The 19409-nt window shown below is 41.9% G+C and overlaps 1 protein-coding gene across 2 annotated transcripts in view; it reads left to right on the top strand.

Annotated features, from left to right (window-relative positions):
• Positions 1 to 18192, top strand: part of FOXN2 (forkhead box N2) — a 53720-nt gene extending 35528 nt beyond the window's left edge. For both annotated transcript variants that reach the window (XM_073554019.1, XM_073554018.1), the window contains exons 3-6: positions 3135 to 3259; positions 4618 to 4676; positions 7360 to 7428; positions 8452 to 18192. In XM_073554019.1, the coding sequence (XP_073410120.1) occupies positions 3135 to 3259; positions 4618 to 4676; positions 7360 to 7428; positions 8452 to 8972 (774 nt within the window). In that variant the 3' untranslated portion in view covers positions 8973 to 18192. The remainder of the gene's footprint in view (positions 1 to 3134; positions 3260 to 4617; positions 4677 to 7359; positions 7429 to 8451) is intronic.
• The last annotated feature ends 1217 nt before the right edge of the window (positions 18193 to 19409 follow it).

Below are 19409 nucleotides of genomic sequence, written 5' to 3' on the forward strand. Positions count from 1 at the left end.
CTAAAAAAAAAAAAAAAAGGAGTGTTAGTCTGTGTGCTACCCGACTTTCATTCTTTTTGGTACAGATAAGATATGGATAGACAGATATGGATAAATGGATAGATCAGATTTCTAATCTGCTTTTGCTATTGAAAACATTATCTATGAGCTCAAAAACCTTTCAGGTGATGCGGTTTTTTAAAAAGCTGATCTGCTTTTGCAGCTGAAAAAACGTATCCTCAAAAAACGCAGGAAAAACGCTGTGTGTGAATGTAGCCTTAGATCAGGAATAGAACAGTCATTTATAGGACTTTTCATAACTTTCTCAAATTCCTATGAAAAAATATTCAGCACATTCTGCATTGAACTACTGTACCCAATTTATTATATATTTTCGGAGTCGGACCATTTTCTACCGAATCCGACTCCACAGCCCTGCCTCTCACCCCCCCCTCTCACCCCCCCCTATCCTGGTATGCATGGTTTTCTCACCCCCCCATGCTGGTATGCATGGACCTCTGACCCCCCCCAATCCCGGTATGCATGGTCCACTGACCCCCCCCAATCCTGGTATGCATGGTCCTCTCACCCCCCAATCCTGGTATGCATGGTCTTCTCACCCGCCGCGTCCGCCCCCTTATCCTGGTATGCATGGTCCTCTCATCCTCCCCTAACCTGGTATGCATGGTCCTCGCTTTCCGCCGCCATTTTCTATCAATAAAAAGAAGGATTAACCTGATCGCTAAACGGCGTAGCAAGAAAAATATCAATAAGCCAGAATTACGATTTTTTTTTTTTTGGTCGCCACGACATTGCATTAAAATGCAATAACGGATGATCAAAAGAAAGTATCTGCACTAAAATGGTATTGTTAAAAACGGCAGCTCAACATACCTAAAATAAGCCCTCACCCAACCCGAGATCATGAAAATTGGAGACGCTACGGGTTTTGGAAATGGCGTATGGTTTTTCTTTTTTTTTCTTTTTTAGCAATTTTGTTTTCACCTCTTAGATAAAAAAGAATCTAGGCATATTTTGCGTCTATGAACTCGTAATGACATGGAAAATCATAATTGCAAGTCACTTTTAGCATTTAGTGAACCTAGCAAATAATCCAAACAAAAAACAAGTGTGGGATTGCACTTTTTTTTTGCAATTTCACCACACTTGGAATTTTTTTCCATTTTCTGTTACCTGACATGGTAAAACCAGTGGTATCGTTAAAAAGTACAACTCGTCCCGCAAAAAATAAGCCCTCATATGGACATATTGATGAAAAAATACAAAAGTTATGGCTCTGGAAAGAAGGGGAGCGAAAAACGAAAACACAAAACCGAAAAAAGCTCTGGTCATTAAGGGGTTAAAGACTCCCAAGTGTTTGTGTTATCATTTGTTTTGCGCTGAGTGTGGATAAAATGACCTACAACCTGCTTCACCAAACCAGCAAGTTTATATTACTGTGATATCAAACACGGTGTTTTTTTTTTTTTTTTTGTTTGTTTAAACCAATTCAATGGCTTAAATTCAGAACTGTGCTTAACCCCTCCCTGACATATGCCTCATTATGATGTACAATGGCAACCATTGTGACATCATGAGGGGCGGGGCTTGATACGCACACACTGTTTCCCCATTATGCAAATAGGGGCATTATGACATCATAATGAGGGGTGGGGCTTGACGCGCACACACTTTTTCCCCAGTATGTAGACAGGGGCAAAATTATTTGGTGAATTGGAACGCGCGGGGTTAAAATTTTGCCTCACAACATAGCTTAGGACGCTCTCGGGGTCCAGACGTGTGACTGTGCCAAATTTTGTGGCTGTAGCTGCGATGGTGCGGATGCCTATCCCATACATACATACATACATACACACACACACACACACACACACACACACACACACACACACACACACACACATACACTTGAGCTTTATATATTAGATGTCGTCACTGTAGAGAAGTCTATATTTGGAAGTGTTTCCCACCAGCTGCACATCCAGTCACTGTACACTTGCATGTCTCGCTGTGGTCTCGGATAGCAGTCTGGTTTGGGTTGTCATGGTAGCACTTCCTCCTCCTGGCTCTATTCTTCAGCTCTCAGTAATGTGAGATCATACTCGGTCTTTCTAAATTGAAGCTGCGCGCTCCTTTTATTAAAGATTAGAAGAAGCGGGCGATTTCTTATCTCTGCTCATTCTGAGCTTAGGAGTCCAGTGGTCGGACATAACCAATCGCCCTCTTATCGCTGCATGCTCCGTTATATAAAGGCTGTCAGTCACTGACTAGTACCGCCTACCGGACTCTTAAGCCCAGTATTAACTACATATAAATGCTTCTAAATCGTTTCCCCCAAACCTATATGTCAATCTGCTCCATCATGCATCCTGCTCTGCTGCGCAGCATTTTTAAGCTGACCTGTTCCCTCCAATATAGCATTAGGAGTTTTGTGAAAGTCCTTAATCTCTCTTTCATGGCCATAAGAAAAAGGACACCAAATTGAAGCTTCGCATGGCTTTAAAGGCTATGAAAGAAATCTGTGTCTTCTGTGTATCTTGCTGTCCACTACATAATCTGTCTCTAGCATGAGAGATGTATTTACATTTTTTTTAGGCCTATTAAAGGGAGTCTGACAGCACAATATGACTGTTCAGGCCCAGCACAGGCACTCTGTGCACCCTTGTTGTGGCCAATCTTGTTTTCCGTCTCTATCCACTTTTCTGACTCGTGTAAAGCCAGAACAGTAAATTAAGGTAGAACATAGATGTAAAAAAATAATTGGTGCGATTGTGCACTAAACTGCTTCGTCACGCACCGAGCGCCTGTGCTTGGTCTGACCAGTGATTTTCTTCTGACAGACTTTACATGACTTTATGTTCCTACTGATGGGTGTTTACTGGTTTTAGACGTAACAGATTGGTCTTCTAAATCGGAAAAAAGTGACAACTATTATGAAGCCCAGCTCGGATATAATGAAGGCCGCCACCTTTTGGGGCTAGATCTGCTGGGGCGTCAGATGTCACTTGGTATGTTACAGGTACTAGCTTGTCGAGCTGTGAATGGTTCAAGAGGGTATTTTGTACTGGTGTTTTTTGACATTAATGCTTACGTTTTTTTTTTTGTTTGTTTGTTTTTTTGTGTGTTTATTTTAGGTAAATGGAAAAGGTTCCTTATGGTGTGTTGATCCAGAGTATAAACCAAACCTTGTACAAGCACTGAAGAAGCAGCCCTTTTGTGCAGCACTTGCATTGTACACTCTTCCTGCCTCTCCTTCCAGGTATGCAGGGATTTGGGTACTTGTGAAATTCTTGATCTGTTGCCCTCTGAAGACGCTGTGCTTTTTGAAGCTAAGAGCAAAGGTTCAGCTTCTTAACATTCCTAGTCAATCCCATATACTTCTCTTCTGCGCCAGAAGTAACGTCTCAATTTGCTCTTCTCTTTTGAAGTAAGTACACTTAGTCCAGCTCCCTAAGAGCTCGAGAGACAAAACAGTCTGATGTGTATAAAAGTAAGAAACCATCTCCCAAGCAGCATTTAAGCTGAAACCGGTTTTTGATGAAACAATAGCGTCTCTGACCTGGGTGCCTCTAGTGTCCTGCTTGTAGTCTGAAGATTAGTGTAAATATGAACATATGTTAACCCCTTTCCGACATTGGGTGTAAATTTACGCCTATATCGGACTCCTAACCTTTGGTGTGGGCTCTGGCGGTGAGCCCACTTCTTTCCCGGCACATATCAGCTGTTTTGAACAGCTGACATGTTCCCAGAACAGCCGCGGGTGGAATCTCGATCCACCCTCGGCTATTAATCCATTAAATGCTGCTGTCAAACTCTGACCGCTGTATTTAACATGCGCTTCCGGCAATTGTGCCAGAAATCTGCCCACCGGTGACCCGCATCATGTGATCTCGGGTCACCGATGGGTTGGCATGACAACCAGAGGTCTCTTGCAGACCTCTATGGTTGTCAGTGCCGGATTCCTGTGAGCGCTGCACCTGGTGGTCGGCGCTCATAGTAATTCAGCAATTCTGCTCTACACAGGTGATCTGATCATCGCCTGTATGTAGCAGAGCCGATCGAATTATGGCAGCTTCTAGCCTCCCATGGAGACTATTGAAGGATGCCAGAAGTGACATTTTTTTTTTTATTTTTTTTTTTATTTTTAAAAAAGCATTAAAAAGATAAAAGCTCAAATCACCCCCCCCACTTTCGCCCCATTCAAAATAAAACAAACAAACACATATTTGGTATCGCCGCGTTCAGAATCGCCTGATCTATCAATAAAAAAGATTAACCAGATCGATAAACGGCGTAGCAAGAAAAAGTGAAAAACAGAATTTACGTTTTTTTGGTCGCCGTGACATTAACCAAAATGGTATAATTAAAAACGTTAGCTCGGCGCACAAAGAATAGTCCCTCACCCAAAATGAGATCACAAACAATGGAGACGCTATGGGTATCGGAAAATGGCGCAATTTTTTTTTTTTTTACAGGAAATGTGAATTTGCTAATAAAAAAAAAAGTTACTCTTTTGAATGTGGGCCCTTATAAACATTAGACCCCCCCCTTACAGGAAACTCTTTTGACATCAGATTGTGTTTGGTCATTTTATAATAAATTACTATTTTCTTTCAGTGCATCACCGCTTAGCTTATCGTCTGCAACGAAACAGACCCGGGGACAATCTGTGAAGGGTATGTCTAGTTTGTTGCATTATTTACTCACACACTGACCATTGTTAAGTGTTAGAACTATTGCTGGCCTTAAAGGGAATGAAGCAGCCCGGTTATCAGGTAGCGCACAGCTGATCTTGAAGTATGTTGCCCCTGGCCAAACACGTCCCTAGTACGGCCAGTGACCACTGCCAGAAAGATTTAGTATTACAAGGCTAGTAATCAAAGTTGTGGAACATGTAACACATGGACGAGCTGATCCCACTAAAGCAAGAATGGATGTTTAGTTAGGGGTCTTTGTCATCTTCCGTGATGTCCGTATTCCTTATTCCTTTAAGTTTCCGCTGCAAATTAGTTGAACCTAAATTTTCACACTTGACATATGAGAAATACCTAGCTATATAGCTATATAGATATAGAGATATATAGCTATATAGATATATATATTTATTTTTTTTTTTGTTTAGCTCCTAAGCATCTTTTGACCTTGTGTACGTTACCTGCAAGTTTATATTACAGGACACATTCATAAGTACTATTCTGTGTAATTGGAAATGTTGCAATTTTCACACTAGGTTTTATACTAGACTCGCACATGCTGTTCTGTACAGAAGCGTTTTCAGCAGTCTTGTTATCAGGAAGGATTATAATTACAGGTAACATCTCTGGATACTGTACAGTAGATGACACAGGCTTCATCATTTAGAATGGGTAATATCACAGCTCGCCTCCTTCCTGTACAATGACTGGTAACACCTTTTGTATACAGAAGATAACGGCTACACATCCTGTAAAATGAATGAATGATTGATTGTCAGCTCTCCTTCTCCGCCTGTACAATGACTGATAACGCTTCTATATACAGTAGATGACACAGGATCCACCATTCACTGTAGGCGGTCACAGCTCACCTCCTCCGCCTCCTTACAATGATGAATAGAACCTCTATATACAGAGACCATTCACAGTAGGTGATATCACCGCTCATTTTCTTGTACAATGACTATACAGTAGATAACATAGCATCCACCATATACAATTGACAGTGTCACAGCTCACCTCCTCCCTCCTCCCTTCACAATGACCTTTGTGTAGATGAGACCATGATTATTAAACACTTACATACAATTTAGTAGAGTCGGGGTAAGTCAATTGCTGTTAATGTCCATGTCATAGGCAGGAGGTAGAAGTCTAATATTGTGCTTAATGGACAGTAAAAATTGCAAGATAGTGCTGATATATTTTTTTTTTACATAAAAACATAATATAAATATTTGACATGGGCAGGGGTAAGGTCCTGTACTCACCACCTCATGTAATTTTTTTTCTGTATATTCACCATCGCTCTTGTCCATAATGTACTTGCTATAACAACTTTGTCATTTTGAGATGGCTTTTGCAAAATGTTTCATAGGGCCATGTGGCAAGTCTAAAATTTTACATGGATACTAATAAATTATACAATGTTAAATTATAAACCTTAAAAGGTGAACTGTGAAAATCCATCCAACTAGAGCAGGGATGTCAAACTCTTACACACAAAAGGGCAAAATTAAAAGTTGGAAAAAATCGCTGGCCAACCTTGATATTTATTAAAAACAAATGTTTACAATTGAGGACGTTTTTCCTTATGAAAAGTTTCATCATTATATTTGATATGGAAACAAATTTAATTGGCTTGTTCTGCAATAAAAAGTACATTTTAATAGATTTTAGACTGGTTTGCACATACGGTTAATCACAAATGGAGCATACTGGAATAATATAATGCTATGTATGAGCAGTAAAGGCATATGGCCTAATTTAAAAATGTAATAATAAGGGATAAAAAAGCCTTGTGTTAATAATACAGATAATAATGTATGATTCCATCAAGTGTCCCCCCCAAACATGATACCCCCGCAGTGTACTCCTCCGTACGTATGGTAGGATGATCCTACTGTACCCCTTAACAAAGTATGGTGACTTATCACAGTATGATGCCACAGCTGTGATCCCCACAATCCTCCATACAGAGAAATGGGCCTCCATACAGAATAATTGGCCCCACATGGTCCCCGACATAGCGGTCCAAACATAATCACCATGAGGGCCAGATTTGGCCCGCGGGCCAGTTTTTGACATGTTCACTAAAGGCTAATTTGGATGGGACTCATCAGTGTACCAAACAAAATTTGACAACTCCTTTGCCAACCTCCCCCCAAATATTCTGTATTTCATCTTGTACATACTACCAATCTCTTGCGTTAATGGCTTGCTGGTGTCACCACTCGGTCCCAGATCTACCTGAAGAACAAGGCCCTGATGCGCTCTGTCAGTGGCGAGGTATTCGTAGTCTTGGAATTCCTATACATGTGCCTGAGAATGCGATCCACGTCTCCACTGACAGCCGCGCACATCCAGGTCGTATTCGCCATTCATTTATGACAGGTCCTGTGAATATGCCATAAATGCACGACATGGAAATATCCCTTTTAAAGAGCATTGAAGGTAGTATGTCACCAGGAAGGGCTTCCTTTAACTTGGGACCCAGTAGTAGTTCCAAAAGTGGAAAGGAAAGCAGTCCATACTTAAGTGCAACCACGTGGCCAGATGGTTCAATGATGTTTACTTATGAGAGTATATGGTGGGCTTGGCACTTTTGCCCAGACAACTTTGATGAAAGGACTTTCTGACTTCTAAATCTCTTCTTTGTGCTTTGCAGATTCTGATATTGATGCTGCCACTGCAATGATGCTCTTAAATAGCTCAATCAAGCAGGAACCTTTGGATTGTAAGAATACCGATTTTTTTTTTTTTTTTTTTGCGTTCTTTGCTTTTCAAGTTGTATGTCAATTTTATCTGTAGTATTTAAAGGGATCTTGTTGCTAATGGAACACATCCATCTTTTGATTATCGTTTGTGCTGTGCATTCTCGGTGCCAGAGAACCATGGCAGCCTGTGCGCACTGAGCATCTATAGACCACCCAGTGCGCATTGCTTACTTTAGTAGTCTACCTATGTAAACATGTGCCCGCCAATTGGTAGAGACTTGCAGACCTGTGGTTTTATTGTGCAGTCGGTCGGTTTGTGAAAACTGACCCTTAGGCCGGGGTCACACTTGAGAGTGTAATCCGAGAAACTCTCGCATCAATACCCAGCACTGCCTCCGGCACTCTGGACCCCGGAGTGTGCTGCTGCATAGAAATACATGCAGCTACACACTTCAGTCCCACGTGTCGGCAGTAGCGAGTTTCTCGCATCACACTCGCAAGTGTGACCCCTGCCTTAGGCTACTTTTACACTTACCGCATTTTTTGCGGTCCGTTATTGCAGGCCGTTGCGGATCGCCTTTTTTTTGCCCAAAACTATGGAAATATTATTGGAAAAAGAAAATGGCGTTCCGCAAAATCGGACGGCACGGTGCATCGCAATAACATACTTCCATTTGTTTTTGCGGCCCCATTGGGGGCAAGCTCGATCTTTTATCACAGTCGCAAAAACGGGCCTCACGGCCATACGGCACATGGCGCACCATGGAATTTTTTGGGGCTGATTTTTGCAGCCCCATAGAAATCTATTGGGGCCGCAAAAAAAACAGGTTAAGTGTAAAAGCAGGCTTAGTGTGTATTTCCACCACCTCTGATTTTAACTGCTGTATGGAAAATGCCATCTTCCAGTAAAAAGTGCCCTTATTTATTTTTGACTCAAACAATCCCATGTATAATGCCTTAAGGCTGCGTTATACAGACTTAAAAATTATCTGTAAATTTCAGTCTGTTCTGTAGTTGATTTTGTTTGACCTTATTTTCTTTAGACCAGAAGCCTAAGCCCCTCAAGGTGGTGCTACCTAAGAAACGCAATTACACCAGCGCATTCAAGCATTGTACGTCACTGACTCATCAAGAAAACGATTCCACGGTCATCAATATCGATCCAAAGGAGGATCACAACTACAGTGCGAGCGGCTCCAACTCTCAGCGATGTGAATCTCGATCCAGTGTGTCTTCCTTGTCGTCGGTGGATGAGGTCTACGAGTTCATCCCAAAGAACAGTAGGGCAGGAAGTGATGGTAGCGAAGGGTTTCACAGCGAGGACGAAACTGATATGGACTATGAAGAAGATGCTCTTGGTGACAGCGGTTATGCTTCCCAACCCTGTGTGAATTCCTCTGGCAAAGATTTGCACGGCAAAAAGCTCCGAAAGGAGGCGTGCCAAGATATTGACGAGGAGCTCAAAGAGGCGGCCGGCTCTCTGCTCCATCTGGCTGGAATCCGCACTTGTCTGGATTCCATTTTAAAAACTGCAAAAGCCCAGTCACAAAAGCATAGAAAATAGTCATCTTGCCAGTCCTATTTTGCTTTACCTGGTTATTTTTTGGTGGCTTTTTTTTGCCTGCCTTCACCCACTCAGTGTGGCAATATTCTTTCATTTTATTTTTTAATTTTTTTTAATTTAGGAGATCAAAGCCATAAGATGTGAGGCTTCGTTTTTATTTTCTTTGCAAGGTTGATTTTGATTTTCTTTTGTATTTTTTTTTTTTTTTTTTTTTTTTTTTAAATTATTACTTTAATTATTACTTTAAAATTTATCTTCCCTTACTCCCACCACTTCCCAAGATTACTGCCTTGGATCGAATTTTTTTTTCTATCATACCAGAAACGCATAAAATGCAAACTCCCTGCAAAAAAATTTTTTTAGAAAATAAGCTATTCCTTTTTTTTTTATTATTATATTAAAGTAGTGATGATCACGGACGATTCTTCAAATTGCAACATAAACTTCACCCAGAGGCTGCTGGCGCGACACTGACTGCTGTACCTGCTTTTCATTTTTGGCCACTGTGCAACCAAGTGATAAAACATTTCAGTATTAGTGATTAATTTTTGCCAACTATTTATATGTCGAGTCGATGCATAATGCAAAACAAGTAATGTATGTAAAGCAAAGCTTCTCCTTCCTTCCGCTTTGCACGTGAGCTTAAAGACAAGACGTCTTTAACTTTTGTGACCCGATGAGAATATTCTCTGCTATAATGAAATGGCCCCTTGAATGTTTAAAAGTTGTACCACTGTACCCATCCTTCCGTGTACCTGCTCCGGCCATGCCGGTCGGTCTGTTTGTGCGTGTACATCCCATTAATTCTGTCTCCAAAACAGAGTTAAAGCCTAACTCCACTGCAGTGACTACATACACATAGGTCATAGCTCTTTTGCTTTACAAGTGGCCACATTTTCAGAGGTGGTCGCAGGAAATTTGGTCTGCTAATGCAATGCATCGCAGCCTAGTGCATGAAGCACAAGACCGTGACGGAATAAATTGTAATCTTCAAATGGAAGGAGACGTCTACAGGGGCAGGGAATAATGTATGCTCGAAGAGGAGAAGTGGAGTCAGGCTTTAATCTAGCCTTTTTGTGATATCGGTCATTGTGCATGGATCAGAACAGAGCACACGGTATTGCGTGCTGTATAGACGCTGAATTATTGCTTCTCAGCGGTAACATAGCATTCCGTGTACAGTTAAAGGCTTTGATACAGGTCTATCGTGGCTTTGTAAAGATCATTTTGTAGTGGCTTTATTTTTTATAAGTTCTGTATATAGATGGGTAAAACCCCTTCTTCACAATCCCAGTGTCTTCATCTCACAGGATCGTACGCATGTCTCCAGGCACGCGATTACTGTGGCTGATTGTCATAGAAATATTTCACCAGGATGACATCATATTATTTTTTTTTTTTTTTTAACAGATGCTCAGAAATCAAAACCACTAAGACAGTCTTCCAAGGTGCCAATTAGGAAATTGTAGACATGATTTTGCGCCCCCTGTCATCTACGTTCAAAAGAAACTAGGAGGCAGAGTCGCAAACACTTCCTGCAGCCATGACTATTTCAAGGGCTGAGAGGGGGGGGCGGTTTAGTAACAGGTTTATTAAAATTTCAATTTTGCAGTTTACCTCTGCGTTCTCAAGAATTGAGGGATTTATAATTTCTATAGTTTACAGCGCATTGCCAAGGTTACCGGCCACCACTGCAGCCTTTCAGCGGTGACCGGTTTCCTTGCATTTTTCAAGTTTCTTGCTATGAAGCTTGCAAGCGCTGCTCTGAAGCTGGCATATTGTTAGATCCAGTCAGTTTCAGTATCCCTGCACTCCTCCAATGCTGTAGAGTCAAACATATGCTACCGTTCAAAAGTTTGGGGTCACCAAAAAATTGTGTTTTCCATGAAAGCTCCTACTTTATTAATCAAATGAGTTGCCAAAATAATTTAACATCTAGTCCAGACATTGACAAAGTTTGAAAAAAAAAAAAAAATTTTTTTATTTGAAATAATAATAATTTTCTCCTTCCAACTTTGCTTTCGTCAAAGAATGCTCCCTTTGCAGCAATTCCAGCATTGCAGACCTTTGGCATTCTAGCAGTTAATTTTCTGAGGTAATCTGGAGAAATTTCCCCCCATGCTTTCAGAAGCCTCTCCCACAAGTTGGTTTGGCTTGATGGGCACTTTTTGCGCACCATACAGTCAAGCTGCTCCCACAACAGCTCAATGGGGTTGAGATCTGGTGACTGCGCTGGCCACTCCATTACAGATAGAATACCAGCTGCCTGCTTCTTCCCTAAATAGTTCTTGCATAATTTGGAGGTGTGCTTTGGGTCATTGTCCTGTAGGATGAAATTGTCTCCAATCAAGCGCTGTCCACAGGGTATGGCATGGCGTTGCAAAATGGAGTGATAGCCTTCCTTATTCAAAATCCCCTTTACCTTGTACAAATTTCCTACCTTAGCAGCACCAAAGCAACCCCAAACCATCACATTACCTCCCCCATGCTTGACAGATGGCGTCATGCACTCTTCTTCTTTTTAGTTGTTCTGCGTCTCACAAATGTTCTTCTATGTGATCCAGACACCTCAAACTTGGATTCGTCTGTCCATAACACATTTTTCCAATCTTCCTCTGTCCAATGTCTGTGTTCTTTTGCCCATATTACTCTTTTCCTTTTATTAGCCAGTCTCAGATATGGCTTTTTCTTTGCCACTCTGCCCTGAAGGCCAGCATCCCGGAGTCGCCTATTCAATGTAGACGTTGACACTGGCATTTTGCGTGTACTATTTAAAGGAAATCTATCACCCCTTTTTTTTTTTTTTTTGAATATGTAGCTGCCGGCACCGACATCAGGGGCTTATCTACAACATTCTGTAATGCTGTAGATAAGCCCCTGATGTAACCTGAAAGATAAGAAAAACATGTTAGAGTATACTCAGTGGGGGAGCGCTCCAGTCCGGCGCCTCCCATCTTCATACAATGCCGTCCTCTTCTTTCCTTCCTGTCGTGGCTCCGGCACCCAGACCCCCCCCCCAAGTGAGTATAATCTAACTTTTTTTTTTTTTCCTTATCTTTCAGGTTACATCGGGGCTTATCTACAGCATTACAAAATGCTGTAGATAAGCCTCTGATGTCGGTGCTGGCAGCTCATATTCAGAAAAAAAGGGGTGACAGATTCGCTTTAATGAAGCTGACAGTTGAGGACCTGTGAGGTGTTGATTTCTCAAACTACAGACTGTAATGTACTTGTCTTGTTACTCAGTTGTGCAGTGGGGCCTCACACTTCTCTTTCTACTCTGGTTAGAGCCTGTTTGTGCTCTCCTCTGAAGGGAGTAGTACACATCGTTGTAGGAAATCTTCAGTTTCTTGGCAATTTCTCGTACAGAATAGCCTTCATTTCTAAGAACAAGAATAGACTGTCGAGTTTCACATGAATATTCTTTTTTTCTGGCCATTTTGAGAGTTTAATGGAACCAACAAATGTAATACTCCAGATTCTCCACTAGCTCAAAGGAAGGTCATGTTTATAGCTTCTCTAATCAGCCAAACTGTTTTCAGCTGTGCTAACATACTTGCACAATGGTTTTCAAGGGTATTCTAGCCATCCATTAGCCTTCTTACACAGGTAGCAAATACAAAGTACCATAAGAACACTGGAGTGATGGTTGTTGGAAATGGGCCTCTATACACCTATGAAGATATTTCATTACAGTCCAGACGTTTGCAGCTAGAATCGTCATTTACCACATTAACAATGTATAGAGTGTATTTCTGAATCATTTAATGTTAGCTTCATTGGAAAAAAAACTGCTTTTCTTTCAAAAATATGGAAATTTCTAAGTGACCCTAAACTTTTGAACGGTAGTGTACCCACAGTTCTGGCCGCTGGCCCAGACTTTCAGTCATCAGGAGTGCACTGCTTCCCATTGGGCAGGGGGAACGCTGTATTACTGAACATCGGATCCTGAAAAATGCTTTTAAATAGCTGTTGCTTCCACTGCCCCTTGACAAGTCTTGTGCAAAGCTTCGCATTAGAAATAATAGGACGGGTGTATTTTACCTGCCAATACCTTGACAGGCAGCAGTTGCCACTCAAGCAGTGCCACTCTCTTCCTAAGGAAATAAGAGGCGCTGGACGCTCATTTTGCTGACGACTATTTCTCCACTTCCCTCTGTGCAGCAACTTATCTCCTGTGAGAACAAAGGATCTGACATGGACTTCTGCTATTAGGATAGGCTAGTTTCACACTAGCGTTTATTAGCGCTGGGCTTCATGCGCAATAGAATCGCATGCCAAAAACGCATCATGCGTTTTGTATGCGTTTGCTTTTATTAGGCGCATGCGCTTTAACTAGTTTCTAGCCATGTTAACTCTTAAAACGCATGCGATTTTAAACGTAGGAGTGCGCATGTCCATGTGCATGCCTGCGTTCCCATAGACTGTAATGTGATTTTTTTTTGCGCATTCCGTGCGCATGCTTTTTTTTTTTTTTTTTTTGAGACAGGTCGGACGGACCAAAAATGCAACAGGTTGCGTCCGGCAAGCCTAGGCGCACACTACAAAAACCGCATGCTCACGAAAATGCATACGATCGCGTGCATATGCTAAACCATGCGCCCCCATGTTAAAGATAGGGGCACAGGACGCATGCGCATGGTCGCGCACGAAGTGCAGCGCTAAAAAACGCTAGTGTGAAACCAGCCTTATGGACACTAACGCCACCAGCTCTGCGTACGTCTGGCCCCCGTGGAACCTGGTAACAGCAGATCGTTGGGGCTGCTGGGTGTGTGTCCACCACCATTCTGATATTGGTCACCTATTCTAACAATAGGTCATTAGTATCAGCAACTATAAGAAACTAGAATAGCCAAATGTGGAGGTAAGCATGGGGTGTCCCTTCTTACTTCTACTAATCAGGTTTTTATAAGACTTGTTACATTTCATGGTTAAGCTTTTTGGAAAATGTAGGATGACTTTACAGTACCACCGGGAATCTGATTCTTTAGGTTGCAATCGTACGTAACCCTCTAAAATGTTAGGAAACAAGATGCTTCCAAACACGTCAATTCTTCACACTTTTTGGTGAGATCCATTTCCCTTGTGTTAGTTATTTGCCTGCATGATGCCATGTGACAGTGATACTTTCCCATAGACTGTATATTCTAGCCTAAGCTGCCTATAGAATACCATTATGTACATTCATGACCCTGATCTGTGTTAGTGGCTGCAATCGATCATTGCTCTATTTTGGGGGCTTCCTTTACTCATGCGTACATGTACATAGTAAGTGATGCTAAATTCTGTGCATTTAGTCTTTGTTTTAGTTCACTACCATTATTTAGTCATTCATTGCAAACATGTTTAAAATAGGGACAAAAAAAAGGAGAAAAAACAAAATTGCAAGACACGTATTCATTTTAATTACTTTTACAACCAGGAAATACTTGAAAGGTTATTTTCTCCTTCATAAATGACTAATGTTGGATAGTGCTTGTAAATCTAAGCAATTTTGTTATTTGCTGACCTTTTTAAGACCTTTTTTCAGCACGCTGTCTTGGAGGGAAGCCACTGCTTGCTAGACAGCAGTCCGTGTAACAGCGCTCACAAGTTCTTTTCTGTAGAACATGTAACCGCTGCTGAAGATGGTGGCGGCGGACGGTTACCTCCTAACCCTGGCCTGCTTCAGAGCAGAGCCTACAAGCTAGGCAGCAGCGGTGGACGGTCTCCTAGGCAATGAGCTATAAACAAAAGAAGAGCGTTAGTATCTGTAGAACGGCTGCAAGTTTTAATAAGCATTATATCGCAGAAGTTCTTATTTTTACAAGCTCCGTCCAACAAGTATAAAAATAACTCTTTAACATTGGTCACGCTGGCGGAAGCTCACCACTAGAGGGAGCTTGCTGCGCGCTGTTCTGAATGCAGTGTATTACCAATTTTGCAGCGGGCTTATAGGACACTGTTCACATCTGCTTTTGCGTTGCTGTTTAAGCCAATGCGGGATCCGTTGTCTGACGGGACACCAGTTGTACCCTATTAACTATAACTGGATCTGTCCGGTGTCCCTCATAGCGCTATGTGAACATGAGTCGAGCCTATGCTCCTTCTAGGGGTCGCTGTAGGTGGCACAAATATTCTCATTTATCAACCTAGGCTCCCGTCACTATACACTTACGATATGTAATTAGTCACGTATTAACAAACATTGGACATCTTTACATGGGAAGAATCTTTCACATCTTGCTATAGCCAGCTGAATACAGTTTCCTCCTTTTTAACACCATGAATTGGGGTCCAATATGATGAGCCGAGTCATTTTATAAAATGTCTTTTTAGAGTGGTTAGAGTTGCTTGGTTCTCCTCACAAGCCATAGAGCTGCATTAGAAAGTTGTTTACCTGCCGTCACCACTAGAGGGAGCTTACCGAATACTGAAGCAAGTCTGCTAAATCCAAATATGTAGTAGGTGTAATAATAATATTGGCAAATGCCTCTAATTAAAAATGTAATATAGTTCTTCTGATAAGCTATGTGGCTTACCCTATGTGCATGCATTGCAGTTGCTTAGGTATCCATGGCTACAACCACGAACAACTAACTAGGTCAGTGGTTGTAACCATGGACATCTAACCGAATGCAATGCCCTGCACATGGGGTAAGCTACATGGTGAATCAGATTAACTACACTTCTGAATGGAGGTATTTGTTGTTATTATTACACCTACTACATATTTGGATAGGATCTTGGAGATGGGAATACCCCTTTAGCTCATTAAAAGCATATGGACTTTTTTTTTCCCTTTAAGCAGCTGATGGTCAAATTGTTTGGGGCAGTTACTCTGGCTTTTTCTTGGGGGTGGGGGGGGGGTTAAATCAAAATTTGTCATTCAGTGTCAGCTGCTGATCATCTGCTCTTGGGGATAGGCAGCCAGCAGCTCCTTCCTCCCCTCTTACTTACTGTGAACTTGTGCACACTTGGCCGGGTAGAGCGTGCGTGTATAGTGTGGTCAGAGTACATAGGCGGGGTGAGCGTTTCACTAATGTGTGTGTATACAGGGTAGGCCACTATTTTCTCTGTAGATGTCCATCTGTTATTCTACTTTCTCAAGGAATAGTCTCCAGTATTGCATCTTTCTATTTTACACTCGCCCATAAGATTTATTTTAGAACCACGTTTGCAGAAGTCTGTGCTTCCCAGTTGTATGTTTCCTATTAAGGCCTCATTTGCATACAAGTGCTGTGTGGGTTTTTTTTTTTTTTTCTTTCTTCACCGATCACACTTTTACCAATGACAGTCTATGGGGCTGATCACATGTCCAGATTTTTTCCACCTGTCGAGTGCTCTGGTCAAAATCACGGAGACCTTTCCGAATATCGGCTAAAGTTTGATAATGCAAATCTATAGGTATGTGAAAAGATCTGACAGCATTCGGGTGCCACTCGGATCAGCATCGGACATCTCCGTGATTTTGCATGGACCATTCGGACATGTGATCAAGCCCCATAGATTGTCATTGTATGAGTGCTGAAAAAAAATGACGTCTGAATGAGGCCTAAGAATTATCACAGGTATTTTGCCTTTTAGGGTGTGTGCACACGCTGCGGGTTCTGCTGCGGATCCGCAGCAGATTTGGCCCGGCAGATCCGCAGCAGAATTAGCTGCAGTGTACAGTACCATTATATCCTATGGAAACCGCAGTGCAGATGGTGCGGAATTCTCCGTGCAGTTTTTGCTGCGGTTTCTAATCCGCAGAAAGAATTGACATGTCATTCTTTTCTGCGGATTCCGCAGCGGTTTGCCATCTCCTCCATTGTAGAGATGATAAACCGCAGGCTAATCCGCAGACAAACCACAGGTCTTTTGACCTGAGGATTTTACAAAATCCGTGCGGAACAATCCGCAGACCAATCCGCAGCGTGTGCACATAGCCTTATTCTTGGGTTTCCTGCAGGCATTTGATTTTTTGTGGTCTCCACAGTTGGATAACTTCTTGTCCAATGTTATAAAATTAAATAAAAAAAAAAAAGGCCAGATAATATTAGCGCTATACAGTACTCATACAGCAGAGTTACTGGCCACGTGTCAATTCGTCCTTTTTTTTTTTTTTTTTTTTTTTTTTACCCCAACGGGAAACCTATACATCCCACAGCATATTGGACGCAGATCATCTTCAGGATGCGACACTCGGACTTCTGCAGCCCCTTCCACTATTTTTTTTTTTTTTTTTTTTTTTTTTTTTTTTGGGGGGGGGGGGAGAATAATGTTTCAAGCTATTGTATATAGTGTAACTACAGTGATAATATCGATCACTTGCGGGGTGATGATTCCATGGTCGTTTATTAGTTATCTCAGTAACTATAACTTTATTTTTTGAGTTAAAAAAAAAGCGAAAAAAAAAAAACAAACCTTTTTTGAAGGAATTTTATTCTGCAGGGACTATTACAAGTTACGTAATCGCGCGAGTTCCAAGATAGTTGCAACGGAACGTAAACCTATTGTAAAGAATCACATTTGGCTGCCGCACCTAACGTGCCCCATGTATCGGGACCGTATCGGAGGAGGATATGGCAATGTCCTTAGGAGTCAATCACGGCTCCGCTTTCATTTACTAATCTGCACTGGGAAAATGTAAAATGCGGATTCTGATTGATTAGTATCGGCAGAGAAGTCTCTACTTTTATACTTAAACCGTCTCGATACGTGCGGGCCAGCTCGCTAAGTGACAAAGCCTAGAAACCTTTCTTTAAGAATGACTGCCAGTGCCATTATTATTATTATTTCCTGACCTTATTTATGATTGAATAAAGTGCTTACATGACGAGTATTATGTTGCCATCCTTTTAGTGATATACAAGGAAAAAAAAAAGACCTTTTATGATTGCCAAGTCATTGTATCTATTATTTATTTAAAGAAATGTATCTGAATACGGTGATCAATGTGAAATATTGGTTTAAATTAATCTTACCCTTATTTTTGGTTAGTTGGGGGAAAAAAAGTGTATAGGTTCGTATAGATATAACTGCCAGTAGAAAACCAATGGACCGCTTCTCAGATTTTTTTTTTTATGCCCCTCTCTCCTTCCCTGAATTAACTTCCCTCAGCATAAAATAGTTTACAGATGTTTAGTTTTTGTATCCTAACCTCTGTTGATGGAAACGTTTATAAAGTTTATTTTTACCAAAGATATGCAATTCATTCTGATAAAAGTATTGCAAAATAAACTTTTGTTTTATAACATTCACGAGTTGTGTTTTTATTTGTGGGGACATTAATTTATGGTTGTATTTTGGCTGATCCCATAACAAGATATTGGAGTCTGTTGTTGTTTGGACTCTTCAAACCAATGGGGAAGTATGTGTGCAAACTTATAGTGCTCCGTACAGTATAATGGCCCCTGTAATGCAGTGACCCCTGTGACAGCTAGGGGGCGCTATGTGGGCTCCCCAGGTCATGCATACAGGTGTTTCCTCTGTCGTGATGCAGAAACAGTGACTGGCAAGGTTGTGAGTGGCTGATATGTCACAGGGATGGATGCTCCTTGAGATGCAACCTGGAGTGTCTTATTAGTGCACGTGGGCACTAATATAACGGTTAGTGCACCTGGGTCCATGTTGCGGGTAGCTATGAGAGATGGGAGGGACAGGCTACCCATATGACCTCACCTTTGGGTGAGGGTGCTGGCTGTACCCCTATTTTCCTTCAGGACCTGCCGTGAAGTCATAATAAGGTGACCAGCCATGTGATCCATACCTCACCTGGGGGTGGGGTTACAGCCTACATAATCAAGGTGTGTTTAGCACATGGGAGAGTGTTGGGAGTCTGGATTGTGTACAGACTTAAATGTGTCCAGGTGGGACACTATAGAGTTGATTGTGACCTGGGAGGTAGAAGGCCTCCTGTGTGTGTGGCTCCAGGCCAACCCTGCTTGCTGGATATCGCACAGCCTGGGGAAGCAGTGCTGGCTATCCTGAACCAGAGGTCTGTGAGAACTCCAGAGTGGACGGTCGGACAACCGTGAGTGGCACTGACCCCGGTCTGTAAGAGACTGTACTGTCCTATGGAACTGAGTGTTTAACGGACATTGCCCTGGCCTGTGTGTGAACAGGGTCTGAGGGAGCAAAGCCCTGTTTATGGACATTCTTATTTTATGTTGCTGGACCTAAAGGCTGACTACTCTGTGTTTGTGCTGCTGGGAATATGGAGCAATAAACCCAGGATAACTTTTAAGGAAATGGAGTCTTCCTGTATGTTATAGCGCTGCCAAGCGGGCGTTCCCCAATGCACTCTGAGCGCTGCCTTACACCCCACATAGTGCTCCATACAGTATAATGGCTTCCACATAGTGCTCCATACAGTATAATGGCCTCCACATAGTGCTCCATACAGTATAATGGCCTCCACATAGTGCTCCATACAGTATAATGGCCTCCACATAGTGCTCCATACAGTATAAT

The sequence above is a fragment of the Dendrobates tinctorius genome, unplaced genomic scaffold, assembly GCF_039654945.1.
Source record: "Dendrobates tinctorius isolate UK_male_01 unplaced genomic scaffold, ASM3965494v1 ptg000205l, whole genome shotgun sequence".
In the NCBI taxonomy this organism is placed as follows: Eukaryota; Metazoa; Chordata; class Amphibia; order Anura; family Dendrobatidae; genus Dendrobates; species Dendrobates tinctorius.